Source organism: Dryobates pubescens, chromosome 6 (assembly GCF_014839835.1).
Source record: "Dryobates pubescens isolate bDryPub1 chromosome 6, bDryPub1.pri, whole genome shotgun sequence".
NCBI classification, from domain to species: domain Eukaryota; kingdom Metazoa; phylum Chordata; class Aves; order Piciformes; family Picidae; genus Dryobates; species Dryobates pubescens.
Window position 1 is genome coordinate 36,466,334 of NC_071617.1, and position 15,921 is coordinate 36,482,254.

The 15,921-nt window shown below is 44.7% G+C and overlaps 1 protein-coding gene across 2 annotated transcripts; it reads left to right on the forward strand.

Annotated features, from left to right (window-relative positions):
* The first annotated feature begins 3,090 nt into the window (after positions 1–3,090).
* On the forward strand, positions 3,091–6,869 carry LOC104300618 (cytochrome c oxidase assembly protein COX20, mitochondrial). Of its 2 annotated transcripts, none has more exons than XM_054162329.1 (4): positions 3,091–3,344; positions 5,563–5,677; positions 5,803–5,866; positions 6,670–6,869. In XM_054162329.1, exons 1-4 carry the CDS (start codon positions 3,312–3,314, stop codon positions 6,764–6,766), a joined length of 309 nt encoding a protein of 102 aa, XP_054018304.1. In that variant the 5' UTR covers positions 3,091–3,311; the 3' UTR covers positions 6,767–6,869. The 2 variants fall into 2 exon arrangements, with proteins under 2 accessions (XP_054018304.1, XP_054018303.1); XM_054162328.1 differs by having other exon boundaries at positions 3,093–3,344; positions 6,177–6,710.
* The last annotated feature ends 9,052 nt before the right edge of the window (positions 6,870–15,921 follow it).

Sequence of the window (15,921 nt, forward strand, 5' to 3'; positions counted from 1 at the left end):
AACACATCCAGGTGGGTTTTGAAAGTCTCCAGAGACAGAGACTCTTTGTACAAAGTGCTGCAAACTAATAGAATTTATCAAAGAACACAGAAGACTATACTAGAACATAGAAGACCTGGACAGGGGTTACGGGGTACTCCAAACCCCCCTTCCCCTACCTCCATCAGCAGAGGTTTGAATGGGGAAAGACAAAGGCACAAAATTGCCTTCCCCTTCCCCTGGGGACAGGTAAAGAGCGCCCATTCTTCCCACCAGGGTGGAGGTCTCTCACAGGCATTTACCAGTGAGGGAAATCAGCTGGGTTTGGGAACTATGATTAGCAGGGTGCTTTATGCCCAGTATACATTGGCCCTGGACACATTGTCCAGGAATGCCTTAAATAGAGTGACCAGAAAGTGGTCGGGGCTCTTGCTCTCATTTTCTGCTCTCATCTTGGACTCACTCTGCGCTCATGGCAAAATTGGAGAAACCAGCAATCAGACCTGGCTTCTCCCTGGACCTGCCTGCCCTAGGGTCCCGCTCCCTGCCTGCTGCTGGAGCGACCCTGCCCGCCATGAAACTGCAGCCTCCTTGCACTGCTCAGACAGCGATACTGCACGAGTCTTGCCTCATGGCAGCCGTGTCTTTGATTCAGGTGGGTCCTTTTCCTTTGGATTTGTGCCACATTATCTACAAATCAGATTATAAAACCTGCAGTTCTGGATCCTGTCACCAAAGAAGGACCTAGAGACCCTCTCCAAATTTCTGCTCTGTTCTCGTGAGTAAACTGGAATTCTCATCAGCTTTTCCTAAGGTTCCTGGCTCGCCTCTGATTTTATGAAGGGGGTGAAGCCATTTTGTGGCTTAGCCTTTTCCATTTTCTGAAGTCTCTAAATTGTACTAAAGTTGCCCATAAACACCCTGACAGAATTTGTGACCTAATAGAACCTGTAAATAATTTAATAAGTTTTATACATCACTTTGGGGCAGGGTTTTTGGGAAAAATAAAGATAACCATACTTTTGTAATTCCTACCTTGTTGACCCCAATCAAATCAACAGGCTGGAGAGCTGGGTGCAGGCAAACCTCATGAAGTTTAACAAGGACAAGTGCAGGGTCCTACATCTGGGGAGGAATAACAGCAGGCACCAGTACAGGTTAGGGGCTGCCCTGCTGGAAAGCAAGTGCTTGTGTGCTTGGAGTGCTGGTGGACAGCAAGTTCTCCATGGAACAACAATGTGGCCCAGAAAGCCAATGGTATCCTGGGGTGCATCAAGAGGAGTGTGTCCAGCAGGTCTAGGGAAGTTCTTCTACCTCTCTACTCCACCCTGGTGACGTTACACCTGGAATACTGTGCCCAGTTTTGGGCTCTCCAGTTTAAGAAAGACAGAGAACTGCTGGAGAGAATCCAGTGGAGAGTGACGAGGATGATCAGGGGACTTCAGCATCTCTCCTATGAAGACACTGAGAAACCTGGGGCTGTTTAGTCTTGAGAAGACTGAGAGGGGATCTCATCAATGTGTATAAATATCTGAGGGGTGGGTGTCAAGTGGAAGGGGCCAATCTCTTTTTGGTGGTGCACAGTAATAAGACAAGGAACAACAGGTTCGAACTTGAACATAGAAGATTTCACCACAACATGAGGAGAAACTTACAGTGAGGGTGATGGAGCACTGGAAGAGGCTGCCCAGAGTGGTTGTGGAGTCTCCTTTTCTGGAGCCTTTCAAAACCCACCTGGATGCATTCCTGTGCAGACTCCCCAAAGTGATCTCGCTTTGGCAGGGGGGTTGGACCCGATGATGTCTCAAGGTCCCTTCCAACCTTTACTATACTGTGGTACTCTGTAATTCATTATTTAGCAGGTATACTTGTTTGCTTGCAGCAAAATGCAGTTTCATAGTATTTTGCAGAACTATAAAACTGTTCTACATTACTTAGCACTGTTTGCCTCTTCAGATATTACTACAAGTATCTAAGAGAGCATTTCAGTTTTGTCTGATTCAGCACAGAACTTACTGCTACTGAACCAACTAGTGTACTGTTTGTTTTAGTTGTGAATGTCCTACAAGACCATTTTCAAGAGCACTTACTTTAAACCATTCTTCCTCCATCTCCTTCCTCCTGCCACTAGGGTGCCTTTCTCCAGCTGCCCTGTCATCTCTTCCTCGTTCCGTTCCAGCATCCTGTGGACGCTAGAAGTAACCTTTCCCTCCACTCGTGATGCCCAGGGAGGTTGCGGAGTCTCCTTCACTGGAGACATTCAAAACCTGCCTGGACACGTTCCTGTGCGACCTACTCTAGGTGATCCTGCTCTGGCAGGGGGGGTGGACTAGATGATCCTGCGGGTCCCTTCCAACCCCTAACATTCTGTGATTCTGTGATGTCGGCATCGTTCAGACTATCTGCACCCCGGGAAGGCTCCCATAACCTCGTTCTCCGCTAGGTGTTACTCCCTGAGCATGTTTATGTCTCCTATCCCTGTTACTAGCTTTTAGTAACTACGTTTACAGGCTGGAACCTATGCAAACAGGCTGCCAGACTGAGGCAGGGCTGCTCTTCGAGGGTTTATGGCAAAGCATCGCGCAGGGAGTTGCTTTTAAACTCTTGCTTTTAAACTCCTGCTTGGCATCTTGTTCCGTGGCAAGAAGTGCCGTCACCCAAAAAGCCACAGGGCGACATACGGAAGATTCCCCCCTCTCCTCATGCGTAAAAGGCCGAGGACATGACTGACACAGCAGAAGCCTGTGAGCGTGTTAGATCTGTCGGGTACCCACACGGCATATGGGAAAAGCCAGCACAACGGCGCCGGGAAGCACAGGCAGGGAGGGGCGGGCTGTCTGCGCCGCACAGCCTGCGAGGCACCGGGCCCTCGGGGCGCTGACGACCGTTTTTGCGGCCAGAGGGCCTCTCCAGCTCGGCCACGCACCGCGCACGGCGAAGCGCGGGCAGCTACGCGCCATAACCGCCGCCGGCGCCCGTGCCGGGCAGAGGCGCGCGCCTGCAGCAGGCAGTTGGTGGGTAGGGCATGGCAGGTTGAGCGCCAGCGCCGCGCTCCCTCGGCTTCCCGCTCCCCCCCCGCGCGCGTCTCCGCGCGCGCGCCCTGCTCCGTGACCCATTTCACTGAACAAAGGATTTTGCTGGAATCTCAGCGCTAGACCTAAAATGGCGCCGACGCGCTCGCCCGGCCCCGCCCCGCATGGGTACCATAGAGATGGGGCGGGACGGAGCGGCCAGAGCAGCCGCTCCCTGGGTCTTCTCTATGCGGCCGTAGTTCGGCCTCGTTGGTGCGCGGTGAGGGAGGGAACGCAGACAGGAGAAGGCTCTGTCACATCATGGCGGGCGAGGGCGACTCTGAGCCGAAGAAGGTAATGGAGGATGGAGAGGCGGCGAAGGACCATTACCCCAACGCGCGCGGCCGTCACCCTCCCCGCTCAGCCCCTCCTTTCTCTTCCTCCTCGGCTCGGCTCGGCTCGGCTTGGCGGACGGCTGAACAAGCCATACCCGTACCGTCCCGCATCGCTGTGCCTGAGCGGCGGGGAAGCCTCCGGAGGGCCGTTCCCGGTGGGTCACAAGCCGGGCTGAGCCAGATCGGGTCCATAATCTGCACAGGCGCAGGAGCCCGGTGGTGCGTGGAGCCCTTCGAGCGTGTTAAGGTTTCCCTGCCCTCCCCGCTGAAGCGCAGCCGGGCGCTGGGAGGAGGAGGAGGAGGAGGAGGCGGAGGAGCTGCGCGTCAGTGCCCGCGAAAGGAGATGTGGAGTGCTGCCCTGGGCACACGGGAGGTTATTGCGGACCGGCGGTGAATCCCTCTGGGTTGTGCTCCAGAGCAAATAGATAGGAAGCAGTACACAAAACTAGTAGCTGAACTGAGGCTCTATGGGACCGAGTGGGTGGGGTGCGAGTTTTCTGTTTATCCACGGACGCCTTTATGCGGCTTTCACTTTGTGGGTGAAACGGTGTCACGGTACTTGAGCCTTTGTAAGGCCGGTAGTTAGCTGTGATTAGAGTCATAAATGATTTCAAGTAGAGCAACAGGTGAAATACTATTTTAAAAGGATGCATCATACTGCGTAGACGTAGCAGAGATACTTTCTTCGCCAACAACAGCAACGTATCGAGTGACATCTTCTATATGAGAGTACTTGAAATTACTCATTGGGAATTAGACCAGCATGGACCAAATCCATTTTGTCTCACTTGTACGGGGGGGGTTAGGTGGAAACAGCTGATGCTTGTCCGTAGGGAACAGACAGAATTATTGCTGGGGATTTCCGTGCTTGCATACAGATTCACCTGTTGTCAGGTGCCTGCCATCCCCGTTACCACAGTCAGACTTATTTCACAATTACTTGTCTCAAAGAGTTGTCAGCCCTCCACAAATAGTTCACTGTCGTACTCCATCTTCAAAATATACTTTTTCCAAATAGAATAACCTGACACAAAGCAATTTAAAAATCATCTTGTAGGATTTTAGTCAATGGCTGCACGTGTATTTAAACACCACAGGATGAGGAAAGATGAAGACAAATTCTCACACCGTCTGTAACAAAAAAGAAGTAAGAGTAGAAGGATGTTCAGCTGTTAATACAGTGTAGACATTGTAACTCTGAGCTGTGTAATTTGGGGGTCTTTCTGTGTAGTTTCTCAGCGCTTGTGGTGCCAATGTGCATTTTTAAGGATGTTTGTCAGGTGGAAAATAGGAGTTGTATTCAAGTTGTAGACTTGTATTGTGCAGAAGCCAGTTTAGGCATCTCTCAGTTGGGTTTCTGAATGCCACATGTAATTACCATTTGGAAATTAAATAGAAAAATGCTAGGTAGAAGCTAGGGTAAGTTATGAGGTGATGTGTGAGATGATCTTAGAGGTCTTTTCCAAACAAAATAATTCTATGATTCTGTGAATTAGTTTTAATAGTTTTTAGTAGTAGGCTCATTAAAAAATGTAAGTGTTGTATATGTAAGAATTTCTGTGCACAGTCCTTGCCTTTCCAGAGGATTAGATTGATAATTGCTGGTTTATAAATGATTTTCAGAGAATTGTTAAGGTTGGATAAGACCTCTAAGATGCATCAAGTCCAACTGTCATTTTGGTTAGTGTCCAGTATATGGTTCTTTACGTTCTGCAGTAATTTCAGAGGTGTCTTTAGCATGCCTTTTCACATATTAAAATGATGTGGCAGAAGTAACCACATAATTGTTTGTAACCTTACTTGCTTGTTGTGATATACGAGCAAAGATTGCGGGTTCTTACAGATTTTGTCTCTTCCTTTTTTGGGGAATGTAAGAGAAAATAAACTAAGTACTTCTTTTATAATATTCAATATAAAGGATGGGTCAGCAGGTTTGTAGAAAATGATGTTGCTTAAATCAATAGTTAACTCTTCTGAAACCATTCCTAATACAGCTGTGGATGTTTACTTTTGCTCAGATACACCCATGGAAGCAAATTCTCAAGTGGTTGTTTTGGACTGCCAAGATAACAAGTCAGTTTGACAATATAGTTGGCATTATATATATATATATTTGTATATATACACACTTATATATGACATACAAAAATTGGGTTTGTTTTTCCCTCCCCCCCTAGTCCTTTAAACTCCTGGGATTTCTTGATGTTGGAAGTGTCCCATGTGCACGAGAATCAGTGCTCTATGGCTCCCTGGGATCTTTCGTTGTGGGTCTTGGACATTTTTTAGCAACTAGTAAGTTTTTCTTTTGTTTCACATATATTTCTTTGCAAGGAAAATGTAATTCCTTTTTGCTGTTTAGGTTTTAATAATGGGAAATCACCTGAAGTTTTTTTGCCTAATTTTTGTTGTTGTTCCAGGTAGAGTTAGAAGATCTTGTGACTTTGCAGTCGGTGGCTTTATTTGCACAATGTTGGGATACTGGTATGTAAAAAGCCTCTTGAATTTAGACAGACCTTGGGTCGCTGCTTTGTACATGATCTCTCTGTGGCCTTTCACACTGTTTTTGAAACTGTAAAAAACTTGCCTACCAAAGCGTGTGCCAGTCCTCATTGGCTGCTTAATATTTATCTGAAAGAAATAGCGGTTACCCTGGCGTGTTCATTATTCATAAAGAATTTTGCTAGTGTTACTATATGTGGCTTCAACTTTTCAGCTGTCTGGATAACTCTGATTTGACACTGTCACCCATGTAAAGTGGGGAATGGTGTTTTCTTTTCATCCCGTCTTCTAGGTTTTACTGCCGGTACAATTTGGCCCAGCACAGGATCCGGCAAAGAATGCTTAAGGAAGGAATGAGAAACAAAATTTTGTTTGAAGGCAGTTCTCTTGATCCAGAACGAAAACAAACTGGCAATGAAAGAAGTGATTCATAGGCTACTATAGAGGAATCTGTGGTCTAACACAGCTTTGGGAGAAGGTGGTCCAAAAATGGCAGTCTTCCCTGTAAATGCATGAGGTGCCTGAAGCTTGTAAATCATGCTGGTTTTCCTAGCAAACACAAGCAAGAAATTCATATCAGTTCTATTCAGTTAGTACAAGCCTTTCTTTATTTCATGTATGTATGTGTGTGTATGACTATGTACACAGTGAGGATTGACATCCTATTAAATATCTGGGAACTGAGGTGGTCTTTTTACATGGTTTATGAGGTCTGTTGCAAGGTTCCACTATAAATGGAATGCTTTGTTTTAGCAAATTGGTAACAATGTCTCATTTTCATACAGGAAAATATTTTCATCATCTATTCTCTGTGTAAAGGTGTGTTTCAGTGCTACTCTTAATTGTGCTGTTTGTAAACCAGAGGTACTAAACACTAGGTGAAGGCTTTGCTTGTGGAAGGTGGGTGATACCAGTAGCCTTTGTTAAGATTTCAGCTGCAGAGTAACTTCAGGTAATTTATATACGCTGTGAAGTTGAAGGATTTTTGTTTGGTCTGTGTGAAATAAATAATAAAATGACACTTCAGAAGCAGTCTTAAGCTATGTAAGTAACTAATATTTTTACTTGATTAAAAATCTTGCTCTTCTGTTTAAGACATTTCCTTACAACTGGTGGAATAATAATAATTGACATTATTTGTAAGTAGCTGTGGTTGGTAGTTGGGCTTTTTGTTTTGAAAAAGGCATGTTCTACTTGTGTATTTCACTGTACACTTTCAGTGATAACTTCATATAACTTCAAGGAGAACATCTTACTTGGAAATACACTGTTAGATCTAATTGCATATTAGTAAAACAGATGAATGATGGCACAACATTGCTTTGCTGTGTCCACACCAGTAACACAGTGTATTTAAGTTTTTGCACAAAGTGCTTTGCAGTATATTATGCTGTAAACACCCTTTTGGTCTAAAGGCATTCACTGAGCAAATGCTAGTGAGGCATGCTAATTACACTAAGATAATAAAACTTTTACCCTCTGGATTAGCCTCTCAAAAGAAGAAAACAAATTTGTATGCTGTTCCATTTTTTCCCTCTCTTCCTCCTCTTCTGGAGAAAACAATAAAGATATATCAAAATAATTGAATGTCCTCTACAAAATTTAAAAAGTCTTCAGAAAACTTGACTGCACAATGAAAAACTTTGTCTTCACTGCAAAGTCTAAACTCCAAACTGGCAGCGACTCTAATGCAGAAGAGGAAAATATTTCCCCTGCTTCTACGCTGGGGAGAAGGAAACCTTTTTCCCTTTGGATAGGGTAAGGAGGTGTTAACTCAAAGCCCTTGGAGTAGCAGTGGGAAACTGATGGAGCCATGAGCCAGGACTTAGGAAATTCCTATTTTAATACATGGTTGAGTTCTTTCCTATCTTACCTAAAAAAGAACTGCAACCTAAGCAGGGGCTCTTTTGGCTGCGAGATCATAGTTCGTCTGGGGAGCTGGGAAACAAAAGCATACAGCTGAAAATTTACTCTTTGGCAAAGAGCAGTTTTAGAGAAAGAAGAGAATGTTGTTTTATATTGATAGGAGGGGGGTTAGCATGCATATGACATTATTCAAAGTGCATGAGTACCGTGGCTGTGTTGAAAAAAAGGCAGAAGCATTGTGATACTCTGTATACTAAAAATCTGGGGAAAACTGCAACATTAGATCCTCTCTGGTGCTAATTAGTGGTGATGTAAGCTACTGCATTTAAGGCTATTAGCTCAATAGCGGCTTAACTACAATACTAGGAATTCTGGCCAATAACTCTGGAATTCTAAATATATCTGCATTGCCTAGATAACTGATCTAATACTTCTGCCTCACCGTGCAAATGCAGAATGAGTATGCCAGATGTTAACAGAAAAATGGAGAAGAGGCAATATGCAGGCAGTCTGGCTGACACATTTGATCTTCTTCATCTAGCAAATTGAGGGGGAACTGAGCTAACTAAAAGTTGGAGCCGTTACCAAACGGGACAGGGGAATAAGGCAAGGAAGCTGTGAGCAGGACTCAGTTGGCATGAAAGGAGAGGGCCTGCAACAGCAGAGGGAAGAATGCTCGTGGTTAAACATGCTGGGGGTGGGGAGGGGAGAGGGGGATGGGGACGGAGAAGTCTGGCATAATTCCTTGAAGCTCGGGCTACAGCTGCCTCTCTGCTAACTATGGAAAGTGGATTGAAAGTGACTGAGGAGTTGCAGAGCCCTGGACAGGACAAACTGCCAAAATCTCGTAAATTAGGATACATCACAAGCAAATAAAAATTACAGTAACTCAATAGAAGTAATTTTGAAACCAATCCTAATATTTTAAAATTAGTGAGCTGTATCTGTATTGATACTGATTTCTGTAATCTAAGTTACTGGTGAAAACACAGCTTCCATCTCTATTTTATTACTGGGCTTGATATCTTTAAGCTTTGCTGCTTTTGACAGATGTGATAGTTCTTGCTTTATCAAAGTTCAAAATACTCCTCAAATAAAATCTTACTACACAGTTAAATAGAAATGAAGAGAAATAGCAATTGTGAGGATGTTTGGTTTTCAGCCCTCTGAATGAGCTTTAAAAAGGAGAGAATGAAGAATAACAACTTTAAGCTATGAAGCTGATAATATACTGTTTATTTTACTGAGGGTTATGTTACTTGGTCGCTGAACAGCAACTGACAAGCACTTTTTTTGTTGTTGTTTAATCCCTGAAGATTCCTCCCTTCAAGTAAGCTAAACCACCACCAAAATAAATACATGGGTTTGTGGCCCCATTCACTCCTCCACACCTTAATGAAGTGGAGAAGTTCACTGGTAGTTTTTCACAAGATGTTTTTCTTTCTGTTAGAATTTCTGTCTCTTAGAAAACTTTGCCAACAGCTAAGAGATTATTTTCTAGACTTCTAGACATAAATAATGGTGAGGCCTTGAGCGAAAGAAGATAGAGACAGTGACCCAAAATTTCAAAGGGGCCAAGGTAAAGATCACACACTAAGAAGCTGACATCAACAAGAAGTAAAGGGACTTTATCTAGTTAAATGACTCCATGCATATGTAAACTATTTCCCAGAAGTTTAATGAATATGCATAGCTCTAAGTGTACAAAAAGCAGGTTGGGACCACTTTCGGGTTGATGTGAATTTGGAGGGTGAACCCTTTGCATCTGGTACCTTATCAAAGCAATACGTTGGCCTAATGGTTCTCAGCTATTAGGTTTTGATCCCTGTTTCATTACTCTTCCTGAAGTTAACAGCAGAGACAGAGCAGTCACCCGAAACTCATCTTTTGCCTCTTTACCCAAGCAGGGATTTTGGGGAGTTGTTGGTTCTTTAGGACATTTTGCAGGCTTCCAGGCTATTCTCTGTGTCACCATTCACATCATTGATAAAGATGATAAAGAAGAGAGGCCCGAGTACTGAACTCTGGGAGACACCACTAGTGACTTGGGTGCCAGCCAGATGTAGCTCCATTTACCACCACTCTTTGGGTCTGGCCAGCCAGCCAGCTTCTAATCTAATCTTCAAATGCTGGCCATAGGAGAAGAGGAGGACCCATGTGATCCCTCAGTTCTATACTAAGCATTGTTGTGGAATGGTTTGTATTGCAGGGACACAAAGCATGATGCACATGGAATGGAATAACTTGTTAGTCAGGTTTGGGTCATCTGTCTTGTGTGCTCCTCCCTGCAAGTGTAATGTTCTTACATACTTATGGCACTACAATGTGGCACACAAGATTTAGCAGCAACCTTGCTTTCTATGGGAGTAAATAATAAGCAAGAGTCTTTCTGCATACCAATCCTTAGTAGCAACTATAAACACCAAGTGGTATCACTTAACGAAGCAGCCACTGTCTGTGAAAATACACTGTTATCATCCGAGCGTTAGCAGAAAGTCCCTTAACAGAGAATTGCTGCTGTTTTAGCTCAAACCAGGACAGACATCTACTCAACCCATTTGCCTATGGCTCCTTCTGAAAAAGGTTTGCCCACAAATATTTGGGATATGTTACTTAGGTGATGAAAGGAAAGCTAACGTTCTCTTTCCTGTCAGGAAACATTCAGGCTCTGGATGAGGTTGTAGCAACATCACTGAGAATGAAAAGCCAATATATTGGCCAATATATTACTGGGCAGATAGACATGCATGCAGCCACACTCCACACTTCAGGAACACCCCAAGGACTGCAGGATTGTGAGACACCAGAAACCATAGCCATGTATTAAACCAGGCACTCCTGGTGTGGCAGCAGACCTGACAGAATTCAGAATTCAGTTGCTGATAAATCAACAACACTGTCCATCTACTGGTACCTCCAGTGGGATCCACACTAACTGAGGTACAACCACCATTCAATTTGAGGAGGAGCCTGTGCACTCCCTTCCTCCCTCTCAGTTTCTCCCAGCAATAACAAATTTTTCTTGGCTTGTTCTGGAACTAGAGAAGAACACTTACACTTGGTTCTTTCTGTATAATAGACCTTTCAAGGCAGTATCTGTAAAAGCAAAATTAATTCTGAAAACTTCTCATTTTCTGCACTAGGATCTGCTGAAAGAAGCTGTTGGAACTCTCTCATTTCTCTACCATGGATGTTTCCTTAAAGGAAAAAAAACCAAACCCACCACCAAAAAACCTGGCTGGCTGTCAAGCCATGGGAGTACCTAAATATCCCAGGGCTGTGCCAATGTGACTGACAAAGCAGTGGCCACAGCCCCCACCCAAGGGGGATGTCCAGGAGCCACTGGGGAGATGTTTAGTTTATTGGAAGTGTCTCTCAGCCTCCACCTTCTTCACTGCTGAGCAAACTGTGAAGTTCCCACAACGCCAAGCACTGCTGGACTTGGAACACTGCTCTATGGACCAGAGTGCTGGATCACAGTGATTCCTGCTGTCCCCTTCTTTCTTCCAAAGAAATCTGCTCCTACTCTGGCCACATGTGTGAGCCAGCCAGTTGGTTCAAGTGCCAGGAGCCGGTGTGGCACTTGGTGGTCCCCGCTCCACACAGAAGATAGTTCTTTTTGTAGGAAAGGAGCAGGCAAGTTTGTGCAAAAGGTGCAACTGAAGGTCTGGGCTAGGTCTGGGAACCAAATGGTTTTTGTGACAAAGTATTGTGTTCTCTGATAAACACTGAAATAGTTCTTACTGTGCTGTCACAGCTGCTTTCTCCAAGGTCTCAGAGAAAACAGGGAGATGACACGAGACATTTATTTGCACAAGTAATTTACATATTTCTGAGGTGCTTGGCTTACTATTTAACAACTTAATAAATTACCTTTCTTTCAAAATTACAGGATAGCTGCTTGCATAACAGGGCATACACTAGAGGCTGGGAAGCAATTAGCTGAATAGCCACCCTGCTGAAAAGGATAGGACTTAGAGTGGATGCCAAGTTGAATGTGGGCCAAGAGTGTGTTCTCATTGAAATAAGGCAAACCACGGTCTGGGCTCTATCAGGAAGTATGTGGTCAACAAGTCAAGCAATGCATTTTCCCCCCAGTACGTGACACTGTCAGGGCAGTGCCTCCAATATTGCTGTCCAGCTTTGGGCCTCTGTGTCAACAAGGATGTTGAAAACACACAGAGGCTGCAGTGAAGGGCTCCTATGGTGTTCAGGATGCTCAAGCACATTCCCCCTGGAAAAACAGTGAAAGGAGTTGGACTTATTCTGAGGAGGAGCAGGCTGTAGGGTGACAGCATAACTACCTAATATTATCTGCAGGACGGTTATAAAGGTGGAGTCATATGTCTCAACAGTTGCAGATGATGCAGCAGGGGCAGTGGCCACAAACTACAGCTAGGTAGTTTCATGCCGACTGCAGGACAAACTGTTTACTATGAGGGCAGTGCAACACTGGAATAGGTTGCCTGGAGGGGTCTCGTACTTTCTACCCTTGCAGGTTTGCAAGCCTCAGCTAGACAAAGCCCCAGCTGACCTGAATACTTTTGCCAGTCCTGGTGGAAGAACAGACTGCATCTACAGAGGGCCTTGGAACAACATTTTTGCGATGCTGCATCCTACTGAGAGACAGAGACTGTGCAAAATCCAAGGCTTCTGCCAAAGCCCAGTGTAGTGCAGAGAACAGTACAGTAAGTTCCCGCTGTGCTTTCAGGAATGCATTCCCTCCAGCGCAGTGGTCCCAGGCTGCTTTGGAGGCCCTACGGTGGGTCAGGTGCTCCAACAGCAGCAGGGAGCACAACACAGAGAAGACAAAATGAGCACAGTGTGGAGGTTTCAGGCTTTGCCCACATAGCTTCGCTGCTTGCAACCTGCACATGGTGCTGCACATGGACTTGCCTTTGCTATCTCAACTGTATCTTAGCATGATGTGAGCAAACTCCAAGTATAATTTCTTTCAGAAAACATTACAGTAAATCCCTCCAACAAGGCTTACCCATTTCCTCTTCCCACCTTCTTACCAGAAAGACACAAGTCCTTTTATAGTACAAAGGCTTATCTTACTTGTTCAACAGCCTCACAAAGCTGAAAGTTCAGCAGAACCTGAAAGTAGCTCTGGCCTGTGTCTGAATAGCTTCCACAGAGACTGTAAAATAGAATCAAGCCTTTTCTGTGTCTTGTAAAGAGCCACTGGTATTTTAAGCATGCATGTATGTCCAGGGAGATCTTCAGTACTATGCTGGGCCTTTTCATTTAGCAACCATCTTGGGCATCAGCACCGCTTCAGAACTCATGCTCCATCAGTGCCCTGTTGCGAGCACAGACCTCCCCACGTCTGAAGCAAATGTAGGTTTTTTTGGAACTTGGGCAAAACCCTCCAGAGCAGAGTAGCAAGCTAGTTAATGTAGAACAATGTGACACAACCAAGGCCACATTCAGACCAGAAAATACATGTAATTTTATGCCACATCATTTATCAGAGGTGTGCTAATAAGCAGCCATCTGGTTCTAATTAAGGGTGAACTAACACTGGAAAAAGAAGTGTCCTTGTGTGCTTATCAGACAGCAGATCCTCAAATCATTAGTGTCCACTGCATCTGCCCTTGACTGCCAAGTTGTAGAATTTTTTTCAGCCTGAAAATGTTTGAGGAGAAAATTCACTGAATTTTCTTACCCATGGTTTTGACTTCTAGGACCAAAATTACTCAGCAGATCAAAGATTGTCTACTAAACCAGAAAAGAGAACAAAAAACTTGCTCTAAGCTAACACTAGTTCATCAAGTCACTTGTATGACTAATTATATTACTGTTTTTTTCACATTTGCCTTTTTCTCTCTTGATGTTGATTGTGTTAAGCATTTAGCATCTTTTAAGTTACAGCCGAGTTTACATAGTAGTGGATTCCTTGCTGAGTCTTCCTGCCAATCCCAGTACTGGCAGAAGGACAAACTTAAGGCAAGAGTCACTTACAAATTTATTACTGGCCAGCTCCTGATTTCAGCCAATTCCCTGCAACAGCTAGCTCTTGAGAGGCCTGCTGCACTGGAGGATACAGCTCATGCTTCGGTCACTAAGCAAAGGAATAAAGTTGCACAAAATTGCTATTTTGCTGTTAAAAGAGAACTCCCCTCCTTGCCTCCTTCACCTACATGAGGTGGCTTTGTCTGGGATGATGTGAACTATGCATGACAGGCACTGTTCTACCTTCCCCACAGCCAGTTTGTTAAGACTAGAACTCCTGAATTTCCACCTTCTTCTGGAGGCTTTTTTTGAAATCCTGGCACTCTCCTCATCCTCCACAGCGCTTCAGGCTGAGACAGCCCCAGCTGCACTTCTGCCTTAATGGTTCACAACTACACTATACGCACACTTGTTCACTTGAGAGAGCTCAGCCCTGGCAGTTAAACATCTGCGGAAGTATTAAAAGTACCTCATCTCTCTCTAACTCATTTTGGTTTCTGGAGGTGTAGCCTGAGGTTGCACTTTAAAGCAAGCACTGGCCTTTCCACAAAGTCAGGACCAATCCAAATCTTGAAAGGTGGCATCATCACTTCTATTAAAAACCCCCACACTGGCTGCATGTTGCAAGGTATTAAGAAAACCCAACAAACTAGTGTCTTATGCAATGCAAAAGGTCCATTCTTCTTACCACAAGTGTTACATGCTCATGGCATTGCCAAGAAGACTGATTTAAATCATTCTGCCATCAGAAAAATTGGGCAGAATTTCTAACATTTTTGCTGATGTACAGTCACTCTGCAATAGGCACAGAAAGGAACTTGAGTGAAGGTGCTACTCCCTCTGAGCTCCTACACACACGGGCAGTATTGCCGAGTGCTCCTAGAACAGTGCACCCTGTTAGAAGGGTGAGCTCCTAACAAAGAGCTGCGGTTTGGATACAGCTCTTGTAAGGCACTCCAAAAGCTAGGCCCTGATGTCATGTGCCCGAGGTAGGAGTCAATTTACTCTCGGACCACCCAGGACAGACCTTTGCCAATACTGTGGTGTGTCGGGGAAGACCTGCCATTCACAGTGTGTATCCTAGCAACCATTACTAGCAAAGGCAGAAATACAACCGAAGGATTCTTTTACTGGCAAATTTCCCCCCAGGATACCCAAAACAGACCTGCCTGCAGGATGCAGCTAGGCACTTGTGGCCATATCATGCAGCGTAAGGTGAACAGAACCTGTTCTAACATGAGAGACATCAACAGCTCCAGCACAGGGTTGCAAGAGTACCAAGTGTTACTGCTACTGCTGTCAATAGCTGCAGTCATCTCACATTCCCTGTTACTAAGCCAGGACCAAAGCTCTTGCTTTGGCAGTAAAAACCCAACTCTTAAATAGAAAAGAGCAAAACCAGTTTGCAAACCCAACAAATGTGAACCCAAACCCCACGCTGTATGTCACATCTGCATCACCGTGCCAGCAGTATGGCCACTTGCTTTCTTATGTAAACAAGTCCTTAGAAGCTTGTGAAGTTGCTCAACCTAAGATGGCTCAGCCCTCACTGTGGTAACCTAACAGCTGTGCTTTCCTCACCTTTCTGCAGCCATCGGCCAAGTTCTCCATTGGCTATTTTCAGGCACAAACTTCAAATTTGAAGTTCTGGAGTTCAATAGTAGCCCTTTTCTAGGTAATGGCTTTTTACATAGCAAAACAAATCTCTGGAAAGCAGAACCAAGATAAATTGAGGGAGTGAATCCAGGCTGAACACAGCCTTATGCAGGTGCTGGTCTCTACTAAGGAGCAGGGTTTTTGCCTTCCCTACCCCCTTTCTGAACTACCTACACATGCCCCGTGGTGCTTAAAAGTTGAAGCCATTGTTTAATTCTGGACCTCAGAATACAGGCAGCCCCTGTATTGCCCAACTTATCAAAACAGCCTTTTTGATACAGGAGTGGGTTTTTTGTAGACACAGTACTCCTCATTCAGGTGTAAGGTAGGTGAAGCACTTCCTCTCATGTGTGTTTTTTTTAAACACCATACAAAGAGTTGAAAATAAAACATCCCAGACTTTTGAATTAAAATACAAGCTTTACAACCACATAGTAAGTGTAGGTTCTTATATTTCAGTTTAAGACTATAATTTTATAGAGTACCAAAATAAGCAAAGGATCAGCACTCCGTACAAAGTGTTAGTTTTTGTGAGGAGGGTAGAAGGGAGATGGACT

What these genes read in the sequence shown, in the direction of transcription:
- LOC104300618 (XM_054162328.1), top strand. Translation starts at nt 3,312, where the DNA reads ATGGCGGGCGAGGGCGACTCTGAGCCGAAGAAG. An exon ending in GCGACTCTGAGCCGAAGAAG is followed by an intron (nt 3,345 to 5,562) that starts GTAATGGAGGAT and finishes CTCCCCCCCTAG; the next exon opens with TCCTTTAAACTCCTGGGATT. An exon ending in TGCACAATGTTGGGATACTG is followed by an intron (nt 5,867 to 6,176) that starts GTATGTAAAAAG and finishes CCCGTCTTCTAG; the next exon opens with GTTTTACTGCCGGTACAATT.